Here is a 14,351-nt window from a genome sequence, read left to right on the forward strand (position 1 = left end):
TTTTTTTTTTTTTTGAGACAGAGCCTCAAGCTGTCACCCTGGGTAGAGTGCTGTGGCATCTCAGCTCACTGCAACCTCCAACTACTCCTGGGCTTAAGTGATTCTCTTGCCTCAGCCTCCCAAGTAGCTGGGACTACGGGCACCTGCCATAATGCCCAGCCTTTTTTATTTTTGGTTGTAGTTGTCATTGCTGTTTGGCAGGCCCAGGCTGGATTCAAACCCCGCCAGCTCCGGTGTATGTGGCTGGTGCCTTAGCCGCTTGAGCTACAGGCGCTGAGCCAGGAGTATGAGTTCTTAAAAGCAGTGATGACTTCCTCCAACTAGATCCAGGTCAAATGTAAATAATTGAAGAGGCTCTACCAGTGCTTCTAAAATTTTAGCGTGCATCAGAATGACTGGGGCAGCTTAGCGATTCTGATTCAGATGGTGAATCAGCAGCAGGGCCTGAGAGTCTGCATTCCTAAGAGCTCAGATGCTGCTGCTGCAAACCACACTTGGGATGGTTCAGGACAGAGAGTTTTCTAAGTACCTGCCACTTAGTTTGGTTACTTGGTGGCCTTCCATTGATGTTAATCCTAACAATCAAAAAACACGAGTTTCCCGGTCCAGTAAACTCACAATGCAATGAGAAACATGCTTTGATCCACATGAACTTGAAAACCTCGCAAAATAGAATTACAGACCGTTTTTCAAGATGCTAGTGCAGATGAAAAACTAAGGGGGCAAAAAAGCCCTCATCTCAGCTTGAAAACAGTCTTTAAAGCTAGCTGGAGGAAGGAGAAAAATCCTCCCGTTAGCAAGTCAGCATTAACTTTGCAGGAAAGGACAGTAGTCTTCCTCCAGAGGAATTTTAAGTTTGTAGTATTTTAACTAAACACCATGCGTGTCTTGCAATCCCGATAGGATTTCTGCTAATGTCTCAGAGAAAATGAGTTTCAATCTGTGGAACTGTGGGGTTGTGCCTGTGTGCGGGTAGAAAACAAAAGCGAAAACAAAAACAAACAGAGCAAAGCAGAACAAAACACAACAGCAGAGGAAAAACATAAGTCTCACCTGAGATAAATACATCGGAAGATGATCCGGATATTGGCAAAGGAAGCACTTTGGAAGTGTTAAGAAAACAATGCCAGAGCAAGCAGTAGATTGGGGTACGCACAATTCCAACTGAGTTTTAAGAAAAACTTGTTAGGAATGTGGCAAAGGAATAAAAGTTAAGCACTTATTATTCTCAGCGGTCTTTTTCTACATGGTATGGCAAGGGCATTCAATCACTCACTCGGATTCTCAAGTCATGATGAATTTCATTTTAGAAAGTTGTGTTCTATTTTCAGACCCCTTTGGTCATTTGTGATTTACAAACCTCTAAATATGCGTGCTCTGCGTTTACACTTAGTCATTTTTAGATTTAAGCAGTGTTTTATAGATGCTCTCAGTTTGCACATCTCTGCTCTGGCACACAGCAATGGACAAGGTGCCTCAATTGGAGACGGACAAGTGCTAAGGCCTAATGGTAACGCTAACAGCTGGAATACAATGGCAGGTAACGTTCGAGAGTTGTTATGTGCCAGATGTTGGTTTTTTTGGATTTTAGCTATATTGGTTTTTCACGAACAACTCATCAGGAAAGGTACTATCGTTATCTCCATTTTACACACCAGGAAAGTGAGGCGCAGTGAGGTTAAGTAACTTGCTCAAGATTTCATATTCATTTTTGAGCAGAAAAGTGAGGATTTGAGATCCTCTAGTTGGGCAAGATCTAGGCTGTAGGACTTGGAGCGATCCATTTAAGAACAGCACATGTGAGATGAAGGGTGAACTGTCACACCCTAAACAAGCACCCAAGACTTTTAGCATCTCCACTGGAAGCTCTTTGAGAATGAGACAAGTCTATAACAAGTTCTGCCCCAAACTCACGCCAGCCTTCTGGAACCCAGGAAAGCTAGCTGCAAAGGTTGAGCTGAAGACTTGCCAGGTCACAGGATACCACGTCTCAGTTACTGATTTCGTGTTTAGAGGCTCCACCCAGATCAGCCAGATGAGAGAAACTGGGAGTTGGGCTGATGTTTCTATCCAGTTAAGGACTACATTTTCCTTTAAATCCCCACGGGAAAGTTATCAACTATAAATAATAACTGTAAAAAGGAATAAAGAAATCCACTATACTTCTCTGCACCATAGGAACTTAGTTAAAAGATCATTTACTGGTTTTGACACGTAAGTAAAGTGAAGTGGGGTACATGACAGGGTAGAAGGCCTCATTCCGTTATTACATCTTGGCGTTACTCTCTCTGCATCACTCCTCCAACCCATAGTACACTTTCAATTAGCAATAATCGTGCCTCGATAAACCTCATTGGCTACGATACTGCCACTGCGCTAAGCTCATAGTACACTTTCGTCCTTAATCTATTTTTTCTATAGGCTGCTGAAAGAGATAATTCCAGTATAGTTTTCTCAGTCACTGAGCCCTCATCTCAAACACTCTGCTGTCTGTTTGTTGCCTCGCATTTCTATGTTTTTCCTTGCACCAGCCTCCTGGGCTGGGCAGGAGTCCTGCTTCCCCCGGGCTTTGTCACCCCTGCTGCCTCAGTTCTGAGCACATTCCAAGCTGATCTTCTCGTGCCTACCCAGGGGGAAGCTCTGACAGCCCGGTGGCTTGATTGTCCTGAACAAATGAAGGTGAGGAGAAATTCGTGTTGTTTTCCGGAACTTGGGACTCATTTGACTTTACTTACATAAGAAGCTATAGAAAATGGGATTTGATTGTTTCAGCTTTTGAGGTGCAAAGCGCCCAGGTTCCCAGGAAAAACTAATCTCCCGGTATTGTCCCTCTCAGACCCAGATAAGAAGTTTAGAGAGAAATTGACTTCTGAAAGATGACAAGTATCCTGCCAGCCTGCTTTAGATGCAGCAAGAACAATGCTTTTAATTCTGCCTCCTGAGTCTCTACATGAAGATCATGAAATGAGCAGATAGAACAAAAAAAAAATAAAATAAAATTTTAGATATTATGGAAATGAAATGCTCAAATGACACGGATGACAATGGGCAATTTTCACATCACTCAATAAACTGAGGATGTATTCAGCCCTTATTTATGCCATGAGTTATTCTGAGTTTAACTTTTAAAAAAAATGAATGTGGAGGAATGAAATTCCCACCCTTGGCTATACAGGTTAGAATATGACTAACCAGAAACTACCCCAGGAAGATGGAAAAGTGACCACAAACCCCGGGGGTTCTCTACTGAAGGGTGAGGATGCTATGTTTTTCCCCCCCCTTAACAAAAGACTCTTATAGAAAGAGTGCAGTAACATTTGGGATGAGGCAGCCTTCTTCTTTAAGAAATAACTTTTTATGTTTAATATACTCCCATGAGCACTGGGAAGGAAATCTTTTTGCCTCTTACCTGCTGATTCAGTGACCTAAGAAATGGGTCAAAATGAAAAAAAAAACTAGCCACACCTCTGTCTTTAGTTTGCTTAAGAAAAAAACCTGTGTTTAAAAATTATGCATTTCTTTTTTTATTAAAGAAAACATATGCCCAAATCACCAATAGATGAAAGGCTGATGGATATGCTGTTCTTTAATTTATAATTGTGGTTATCCCTTACATGTTAGCTGCAATTTCAATAAATATTTATAGATTGACAATGTTCGATAACTTCTTTTTTTCTAAAAATTTCTGATGTTTTTCTTTGTCTCTTCTTTCTTGTATCTATTTTTCTTGCCTAGAAACTACCTTAATCTAGTGTTTCCTGGGATATCAGGTTTTTGTTTTTGTTTTTGTTTTTGTTTTTTTTGTAGTGTTTGTCCAGGGCTGGGTTTGAACCCACCACCTCCGGCATATGGGGCCGGCGCTTACTCCTTTGAGCCACAGGCACCGCCCTGAGATGTCAGTTTTTCAATAAAAATTCAGTATTTCAAATAACCCATCTAAAATAACCATAAATATATGATTCTGTGTGTGACTAATTGGTGCTGATGGCACATTTCTCAGCCTTTGGATACTATTTTGCCAGTCTTTTTCGAAGTGGAGAACTCTGCCTTTTGGAAAGATGGAGCTTAAAAACAGAAGTTAAACCTTTCTTAGTTCTGTTTATTCCTTCTGTATTTAAGTGTATTACAACAGGGGAACTTTCTTCTTTCTTAATACCCAAATTTAAAGTTTCAGCTATGATCCACGTTAATGATCTTTTGAATGGAAAAAGGCACTCAAGAAATTGGGCTTCCGTGAATACATTTATGACAGAATATGCACTTTCAAGGTGAGACACAATAGAAATTTAGCCACGTGTGTCTCTCTCGGTGACAGTACATAGCATTTACAAGGATGAATAACGTCTAAGACATGTTTACTTGAGAGTTCTTTCCTGCCCTTTCTTGAACTAATTTTTCTTTCTTAGAAAGAGCAGCCCAATGTTGTTGTATTTGGAGGATTAAATAAGAGATTTAAAAAATACTTCACTAGAAAACAATAACTAAGTTCAAATAAAGAAAATACTAAAACAACCCCCCCACCCCTAGTTTCTTACACTTCTGGGTGAAGTGTCTGCTTCACAATTTACAAACACGAATTACTTTCTGTCATTTTAGTTATTTGGTTTGAATCTATACAGCTTACATGTATTTGGTGAGAGGCATGTGTTTCCAGACATCTGAAGTTGTGAAAGTGGCCACACTGAGTTCTAACATTATGACATCGCCTTGTTTACCTCTGTAAGTGGCTTGTTATTCATGGCTTGTTTTATTTTGTCTAACCTCAGAGAAAAGAAAGCTCCTCTGACAGGCACACAGAGAAAAGTATTCTGATGTTTTTGCTTTTTGTTTCCATGAAAACTAAAAAACACAAAACCTCACACTTTGAAATAGGTAAAAATTGACTAGACCCCATATGTGATTGGAAGACCCAGGAAGCTGTTTCCAGGGGAGGCTGGGCTCATTGCTGGGGACTAAGAAGAAAATGTTGTAAATAGATACTTTTCCATGACAGTATGAATTCAGTTCAGCCTGAGGACTAGAATTTGAATTTTGAGTTGTCAATAAATACTTCATTGATTGGGTGAGAGTTTATCTTTCAAGTTTTTTATAGTTTTTCCCTAGGAAGTTATTCTCATATAGCTAAAAACATCTAGTCTGTTAGGTAAAAAAAATATCGATTTGAAGAACTAGGTGCTAGTCATGGTGTAAAGATAAGCTTCCTTCCTTATTTTCAAACTTACATTAAGAATGCCCAATGTGTGTGGCAGAATCAGCCTCACTACTCCACACCTAGAAGAAAGCTTCCTGTTAATTTCTTTGGGCCTCTGAAGCTCACATTCACATCCTCCCAGGAAATCAGGTGCATCATGGCAGAGCCATGTCCCTGGACAACTGCTGACAGCATTTATTTCAGGTTTCTAGGCAATAGTGGAGCTGCAAAGCAGATCTGGCCCGACTTGGTGGTGGCTGGGGGCAGCCTGTTTGCTGGGGCTGGCAGTGTCTGGGCATGTCCACCTCCCATGAAAGTGGAAACATACAGCGGTGATAATGAATGAGATTGTTAAGAGCAATGAATAGACTAACAGATTTGTTGGAAAAGCCCAAGTACGGGGACCTAGGGAGTTAGCCACAAGGCAAGGAGTGACAGCAACCCTTGTGAGCAATCACTGGCAGTATTATGCTCTTGGGAGCTTTTAAAAGCTTTAGGCTTCCTTGGGACTCCAGGACAACCCCTTGGAAGTAAGCAGGGTGTTTTTGTTATTCTCATTGGATGGGCAAGGTTAAATGGCTTCTATAATTCAGTAGCAAACTCAGAAAAAGCCTGAATTTAGGCTATTTCAGGAAGATAACAGATTTAGCAAGATCTCGACAATAGATGAGAAGCCCTCTTTATACTACCAGCTGGGGGGCTGGGGCAGAAGACCCCCCAGAGAGAGATGAGAAAGAGTCTATTCAAGAATTCACAATACTTCATAACTTGACTGAGTGTGCTCCAAGGTCAATGTGACTGCTTATTAAAAAAAGAGAAGTGCCCTTTCCAAGCCTGCTCCCTACACACTGTTTTTTTTCAGGATTTCTACCTTTAATGGGTGGTGGAAAGCCAACAATTTGACTATTCTTTTTGACTATCATGTGCAGAGAGATGCTTTGTTAATTGCTTTTCCATCTATTTTAAACTCAGTGGGGGGTCAGCTTCTCTAATTGGGAATGTCCAATTTTGGACAGTTGTTTCTTTGGAATGACTGAGCCTGTTTCTTTAAGAACACATTTGCCTAAGTAAATGAAGACACTCAAGAATACAAAGCGGTTAAGAAGAGCGAGTGGCTCCTGTGTTTGAATCTCATCTCTAAGTATTTACAGTGTGAATGAATGACACTTGCCTTCACTGAGCCTCAGTTTCCTCAGCTTTAAAAATGGAGATAATAGCCACCTTTCACTGGGATATTGAGGGAATTAAATTAAACGAGATTAATTTTATTTAAATCAGCTGACATTAAAAATAAAATTCATCAAACTAAACCCATTTGGTCACATTATTTTGCAGGTGAGTAAGACAGGACTTTGTCTTCAGTAATAGATGCCACGGTTTTAAAAAAATGGATCACAGTGCTTTTCTGGATATATTCAGGCTGCAAAAATTATTAACACCGTGGACCCATTAGGAGCCAAATTAAGCTGCTTTCCCATGCCATGCCACTGTCATGCAGGATGCATGCTGTGGGCAGATTTCACGCATTTTTGTTATTGGGTTGGCAGAACCGTCAAATGCCAGTTTTGAAAGATGAGGCTATCTACAGATGCTTGCATAACGCAGTCAAGCAGAGAAACAAATGAAAATCTCCCTTGGCCATTCGCTGTGAGCGAGACAGCTTCTGTCTGTGATTCCAGATGCACTTTCTGCCATGCTCCCAGTGCCCTGGGTCCACAGAATAGATGTGAACATCTCCATCAGGGTTTCCTTGCCCTCTGGTTTCCAGTTGAGCTCAGTTAATGGGGACCATAGGCAGAGTTTAGGAGATGAGAGTGAGGGAGGGAGAGATATTTATTTCCCTACTTCTTTTTGTGTGATTGCTGCACGCTAGCTGTGTCCCAAGGTAGAAGTCCTGAGTTTCTGAAGGTCAGTCTTCACCATACCACCTTTCTCTCTCTTTAGGTTCCTACATCTTCTTTCCACTTGTTCATTCAGGCCTAGGGTGTTGATAGTCCCCATTCTTACAAGCCCCAGTGTATTGGCCATACATTTATACTGGGATGAGACGTATAGATTCAATCAATTTAGCAGAACAACAGTGATCAAATATTGATGATTTTATATTTGATCTAATAAATAATTGCATTGTTAAACTGCTTTGAATCATCTTATTAAAGTACAGTCCACTAATGAATGGGCAAAATGCTTGTTAAAATTAAGGAAGGCAGGTTTGAAAAGGAGATGGCAGGGAAATACTTAGGGAAAAATAACGATTGATAGAAACTGTGATTATAAATTATTTAAACACTGGGTTGATACATAAAACTCCTGTAAGGGGTTACTTGGTATCAAAGCACCAAAGGGAACTGATTTTTGAAAAATCAATCAGATAGGTTTGGACACCCAGTCAACAAATCTGGGGTTGCTAATCTCTCACAGGTTTATTACTAGAGATACAGCACGGGGTGCAATGAGAAAACCACATTCTGAGGGTGAGGAGACCCGATTTGAGTCCTTGTTCTCCTCTCCATCCAGGTACCTAATTCCATCTGTAAACTGAGGAGTAAGAAATAAATAAGCTCCAACGTCCCCTTCGGTTCTGATTTTTGTTAATTTGTAATAGTAATAGTAATATTGGGGCCGATATCAGTGAAGCAGGAAAGCCTTCGAGGGCTTCTCCTCTGCCCTCCTTTGCCAGCTTGTTTGCTTCACCCAGAAGTTGGCCAGTGATTTTGAAAGCTGGCAGCACAGAGGCATGTTCTTCAGCTCCACCTGATACCTACTGAAACTCTGGCATCGTGTGGACAAGTAGCTATCTCATATTTACACAATTTCCCCAGCTGATTTTCAAGTATGGTCCGTGTTGGAAACCACTGTGAAAAATACTGTCTTGGAAATAATGAGAGAAGGTTGAAGGTAGTGTGAGTTATTCTGAACAAATCTCAGGGCAATTCTGGTAGAATAAATCCAGAAAGGTTCTTAGTAAGAGAGCTAAATGATTTCAGCTCTTCCATTCTCTATACTATGCAAATAAAAGTAGGACACTCATTGCATTTGCTTGAGTGCATGTGGGCATGAGTTTCACGGATGTCCTGTTGTTCTCATCTCCCCCCAATTTTGCATTCCCTCATTTCAGTAGAAACTTTGTTCAAAACATGGGGATGGAGAACATGAGAATATTTATATGGCTCATTAGTGCATAGCTGCTTGTAGCTGAGATGACTGGGCCAAACCTAGCCTGATACCAGAATGATGAGGGGATCATTATCTGGGCACAGCTGTAACCATGAGTGGCACACTAGGGTCACTGGGGAGCACTGCCTGAGTGCCCCTGGTATTGTCTACATCTTAAGACATGCACAGTATATTTGCCATAGATGTTAATAAATTATTGATTAGTCATAAAAAGTCATGATGTGTTGTATGATTCTTAAGATTTGATTATTTCAAGGCCTATACACAGTATATAACAATTATTTCCAAGAACTACACAGGAATGATATGCCTGCTTACTGCAAAACTCAGCTATGGGATTAAATATGATTATACATCTAAACAGCTGCTTAAGTCATTAACTGCTTAATTAGTTAGCTACTTAAATAGTAACACTACATTTATAGGTACTATATCCTTCAAAATAAGAGTAAAAAATCAAACCATGCTGTGCTTACCGGGTCCCTGCGCACAAGATCTCCATCGGGCACAACTTCAACCAGGTGGACAATGATAATCATAGAATTTAGAATGTAAGTCAGAAACATATGCTTGTGCAGAGTTACCCTTTGGCAGCCAAGACTCCTGGAAAAAAAAAATAACACGAAGCATTAACTACTGCCAAAATGTTGAAATACATTTGGAAAAAAAAAAACTTTGGTCATCATTTTCCATGTTTGTTTGTTTTTAGTAACAGAAACCTACAGAACTAAGTGAGGCTAGTTCTGTCTTTCAGACTGATTATGACTTTCCTGCCTGATTTTTCAAAACAGCTTTAAAAACAGTTTTCTTGTCATGGCAGCTCACAGTTTTTGGTCCTCAGGGTAACTTTACATGATAACCGAAAGCGTGAGTGATAAAATCATTTTACATTATAATGAATGCTATAGAATTAATTACGAGAAGGGCTCTCAGAAGAGAGCCATTAGGGTTTGGAATGTGCTTCTAATGAAAAGTCTCCCGTTCATTGTTGCATCCTGGCAGAAAATATGTGGCCAGCAGGGTCACAGAGTGCGAAGTCAGCATCAAGGCCGCCGGTGGCAAGGTATTGAATCTATGTCCTTGAACCGTTACATACACATCCCATCATTATTCTTCCATTATTTTGTTAACGTCTTCTTAGATCTCATATTTCAACTGGAATTATCATTGCGGTTCTTCTCCACACCCTCCTGATGGTGGAGCTCAGACACAGGGAAACAGTTCTAACTAGGCTCAAATGAGCTCTCGCCAGGAGGCAAGTCGTGGTTTGCCTCTAATGAGACCTATTCCAGGGCTGCTGTTTCTTAGCATAGTCGTATCCTACCTTTTGGGGACTAAGACAGCTATTGGGGTTTTTATTCCTTTCTCCTTCACTTCATAAACTTGTACACATACGATGATGTGAGGGTTCACATGTACATAAATGTTAGTTTGAATGTTCTATCAATTTTTTTTTTTTTTTTTTTTTGATGCAAGGGCGAAAGCCTACATCGTGACTCTCATAAAACTGGAATGATTATTCTGGACAAACGAAAATCTTGTATTTACTAGGTTTGATCTAGTAAAAAAAAACCTAGTATAATGTCACTCTCCTTGCAAAAGCTTAAAACGGGCAGTTAATCATGCCAACAACTGTCTCATCACAATAAAAGTTCCTAAGAAAATCTTCCTGGAATAAGGTTAGAATCCAGGAACTCTGCAAAGGAAATTTTGAGGAAAGATGAAATATGAAAATGGTCTGGGTTTGCTGATAATACTTTCCGATATTTCCAACTCAAAGAAAAATGAGTTGTCAATTATCTGTATTAAAAAGCCAATTTCGGTATAAGGTTGAGGGCATCTGTTGGGGCACATTTTGATTGTCCTAGCTACATTTTTCAAATTTTCAGGAAATATAAACATGAGTAAATAGTAAATAATGTTTTTTAAATTTCCACTTGTTGAGCAAGGGTAAAATGCAGCATTTCTATCCAGGAGGCAGTCTCTGCTTAAGATGGGGTTCAGAGAAGAGCTCTCCCCGACACAAACACACATACTTCTATGGACTACTTTATTTAGCAGTATAAAAATCCGGTAAATAAAATAAACATAATTGATTTATAATATCACTAAAGTAGATTTCAAGTTTGTTTGAATTAAAGATAAAAATTCTTGTAATACATTCCCACGTATACTGCATAAACCCTTCCTCTTTTCCACTGCTGCAGTTAGCACGTTGAAGCTGTGACCTGCCGCCCTCCATGCATTGATAATAGCTTTTCATAATTCTTCCCACTGAGGGGTAAATTTCGGTGGTGTCATTACAGGATTTAGCCAGGCTTAGACCAACAATAATTGGCATTATCCAGAATTAAGAAGTATGAGTGACTGTATCATATGGTGCCATTATTCTCATGCTTGGTTTTCTTTCGATTGGTAGAGTTCAATAATCCACTGATGTACAACATTAGCTTCAAAGACTTCATTAATTTCATTCTCCTGTGTAAACAAAATCGCTCTGAGTAAAATATACTTTCTCCATCTCCAGTTTGCTCTCTGCACCTTGTATCCCTGCCTTATTTTTCTTCTGAACACTCATCACTTATTTTATGACCTGTTATTTTCTGCATTTTTCCCACTAAAATGGAAGTGCTAAAGGAATTTATTTTATGCACCTAGAACAGTGCCTGACACGATAGGGTTTACTACTCATTTTGAATTTAAAAATACATATGTATGAAAAAATTCCTTCTTTGAGATGTGATTGCTACGAAGTTTTACGTCAAAGAATTACAGTAAATGCTAGATGATTTCATAGCACATGCTTTGCATCATATTAATCATGTACCAAATTCTTAAGCTAGGTATTAACTAACGAATTGAACGTTACCCTCTTTGCAACACTGGCTAAGATACATAGGAGGTCTGACAGTTAAGTTTTTGAACTCATCTTAGGAAAAGTGCGACATACATCATTGCTGAATATCGCTATGGTTATCTTTGAAATACTCCCTGGGGAAGCTATGCACCAACCCCAGCCCAGGACCTACTCCACGCTCCAAAGCAACTTTGGAACTCTTTCTGGAATGGCCATCACGGCTATCATCACATGAGGTCTGACAAGTTAAGTTTGTGAACTTGCCACCATGCGCTTACATTGGCAGCACTGTACAAATAACTTGGTAAGAGTTTGTAACCTTGGTATATGAGTGTCTCACAGCCGTGTTTGTGTCAATGTGTGTTGGTGTTTTACTGAGTGGTGTCCATTATTACTGTTGGGTGTTTCTGTGCGCCATATGATGACAGCTCTGCTAACATTCCAGAAAAAGAGTTCTAAAATTGATTTGAAGAGTGACTAGGTGCTGGTGCCAGTGCAGAGCTTCCCCAGGGGAGTACTTGGAAGGTGACCGTAGTGATATTCAGCAATGCGGGGTCGTGTAGCACTTTTTCTATGATGAGTTCAAAAACCTAACTGTCAGACCTGTATGTGTGGGTATATATATAAAAACGTGTATACATTTCTCACTGGGAACATAGGAAAAATGGTGGTTTAAAACTAGATAAACTGTAGGCTCCAAAGGAGAAATATGACTAGTATATGAGTTTCTGTCATCGTGAAAATTTCAATATAATTTTGGTTTATTGAGTTTTAAAAATTTTATTACACCCACTTGATGACATTTACAGTCCTTTTCTTGAAATGAGTTAAAGGTACTTGAAATTTATCAAAATCCATTCAATAATGCAACACCATATTACTGTGTACTCACTATGAATCAGCCCTTCTGGTAAAGGCTAGGAATATATTGATGGACAAATAGTTTCTGCCTCTAGGGACTTTATATACTACATAATTGTTTATTTACTCTTATTGTAATAACTATAATGGAACCTAACATAAAAGGATTAACTGAATTTAACATAAAAATTATCATTATAAATATCCTGCTGCTTAAATGAATATGAGAGAAGCTGACAATATTTCTCTGTCAGATTTGAAATGTCTTAGATAGAAATTCTTAAACCCGAGATTAGCTGTACTTTATTTTCTTGGTTAAAGACAAGACATTTTGACGGACAGAATATTGCTTGTTATTTGACTGATGGGAAACCATAAGTACTATAGATTCTTTGATAGTGGGAGGACAAGACAACATAATCTACTTCTGTCTTGGCCTAACCAAGACGTCATTCAAACACGAGGAAGAGATAATAATTTCCTTGAGTATGAATCTCAAGAAGTCATCTCTCAAGCTAAAACAAAAAGTCATTTCATTTGGGAACTAGTTGTTGTAGAAGGCATTTGATATTTACTTTGAGTTTTGGAGATTATGTAAATCAGTCAATATCACAGGATAAGAAAAAAGGAGTATTCCCTCCTCTAAGGTAGTGTAGTTATAGTCATATTCAAAACAAACAAGAAAAATAGCATATGATGACACAAGTGAAAGTTATTATGAATGTACTGGCGGTTGGGATAATATAAGTTAGGAATCATTTTTGTAATTGGTACCAGTCCAAGCCATATCTTCCAGTGCACCTTTAAATTTTCATTTACCTAGGAGTCATACACTGTTCATGACAGACATATGAACTGAGGTGAAGAGATGAAATGATGTGAAAGTGGTTGCATTAAAACGTCTAGAAAAATTCAGACACATTATATATCTTTCCTATTTGACAGGGGACTTTAATGCCTTTGAATTTAGCACAAAATCCTCATCTGTAAGAGTTTCTCTTTCAATCAAAAGTCTTGCTTATTTCCTATTATTATTGTTCTATAGATGGACAGAATGCTATGGTGTGACCAACAGTTACCTGTGGTGTCTGTTACATCAGGGGTGGGTTGGGAGATTATAAATTAATTCAGATTATATATAAATTAGCGTTGTTTTTTTCTCAGATTTAAGTTACAGTTTGGTGGGTTCTTAGTGTTGAGAGATACAGTAGAAACGCCATAGTTGACCACCTCCCCACATTGACCACTTCTTTAAGTTCTATGACCTAATTGTCATAGACCAGACATGTGTCACATGTCCTTATCAGGACAGCAGGCCTAGTTCCTCAGGTTGCCCACTTCCGGGGTTGACCAGTTTGTTATGTCCCTTGAGGGGTCAACTTGCAGAGGTTCTACTATAGAAGGACAAAGTCAGGTTCTCTTAGATAATTGCCACGCATTCTCTCAAGGGTTTGATCAGAACTGTTTTGCTTTGGGACTAACTGGAATGGAACAGTATTTTATTTTGCACACTTGCTGCACTTTTGCGTAACAATCTTCAGTGATTTACCCTGGATAGGACAGCTGAAAGAACATTCTTATTTTCTTGATGATTTGGCTCCCACATCTCATCATTTATTTAAGGGACTGAAGGAATAAGGAACTGCCCCTTTGACACTTTTTAACCTTTAAGGGCCTGACTACAATTAGTTGCATGATTATATATTTGAGGGATTTATTTCTGTTAATTATTCTTTATGATTATATTTTTAAAACTCAAAAAAATAGACTTTTAGTGACAGACTTCTTAATCAACGTTGTATGAGAGCCATGATGTTGTATTTAATCACCATGATATGAAAGTGCAATTGGACAATGAATAAATATTCCAAGATTAATCATGTAACATGATCACTCTGCTGTATTCTGGCTATTATAAGTGAAAGTACTCTTCTAATTCTAGTAGTTAATATCTCCTGTCTTGTTGCTTTGCTTATCAGTCTTTTTTTCCTGTTAAACAGTTTATGAAGGGTTTTTTTTTCTGTTTACTTATGCTATCATTTGCTATACTGTTTTAAAAATTTGCTATTCACTTATATTGCTTATTCAGTACAAGAATCTCAACTAAGATATAGACAAAGAAAAAGTGATCAAGGAAAAAATAATCCTAGATGTATTTTTGCAGGTGATTATTTTCCCCTTGGTTTTTCTTTAACACAGCCACGGCAATAGTTTAACAAAAATCAAATTAAGATTCTATTATTCTGTTTTTAAAATTTATTTTTT

At 38.7% G+C, this 14,351-nt stretch overlaps 1 protein-coding gene and 1 pseudogene across 1 annotated transcript in view; both read right to left on the reverse strand.

Moving 5' to 3' along the window:
* Window positions 1–14,351, reverse strand: part of CALCR (calcitonin receptor) — a 53,161-nt gene that overhangs the window by 19,964 nt on the left and 18,846 nt on the right. Inside the window, exon 6 of the mRNA XM_003782672.2 lies at window positions 8,845–8,971. Within this exon, the coding sequence (XP_003782720.1) occupies window positions 8,845–8,971 (127 nt within the window). The remainder of the gene's footprint in view (window positions 1–8,844; window positions 8,972–14,351) is intronic.
* On the reverse strand, window positions 2,305–2,383 carry LOC111722045 (annotated as a pseudogene).

This window comes from Otolemur garnettii, unplaced genomic scaffold, assembly GCF_000181295.1.
Source record: "Otolemur garnettii isolate 467f Iridium unplaced genomic scaffold, OtoGar3 scaffold00005, whole genome shotgun sequence".
Lineage (NCBI taxonomy): Eukaryota > Metazoa > Chordata > Mammalia > Primates > Galagidae > Otolemur > Otolemur garnettii.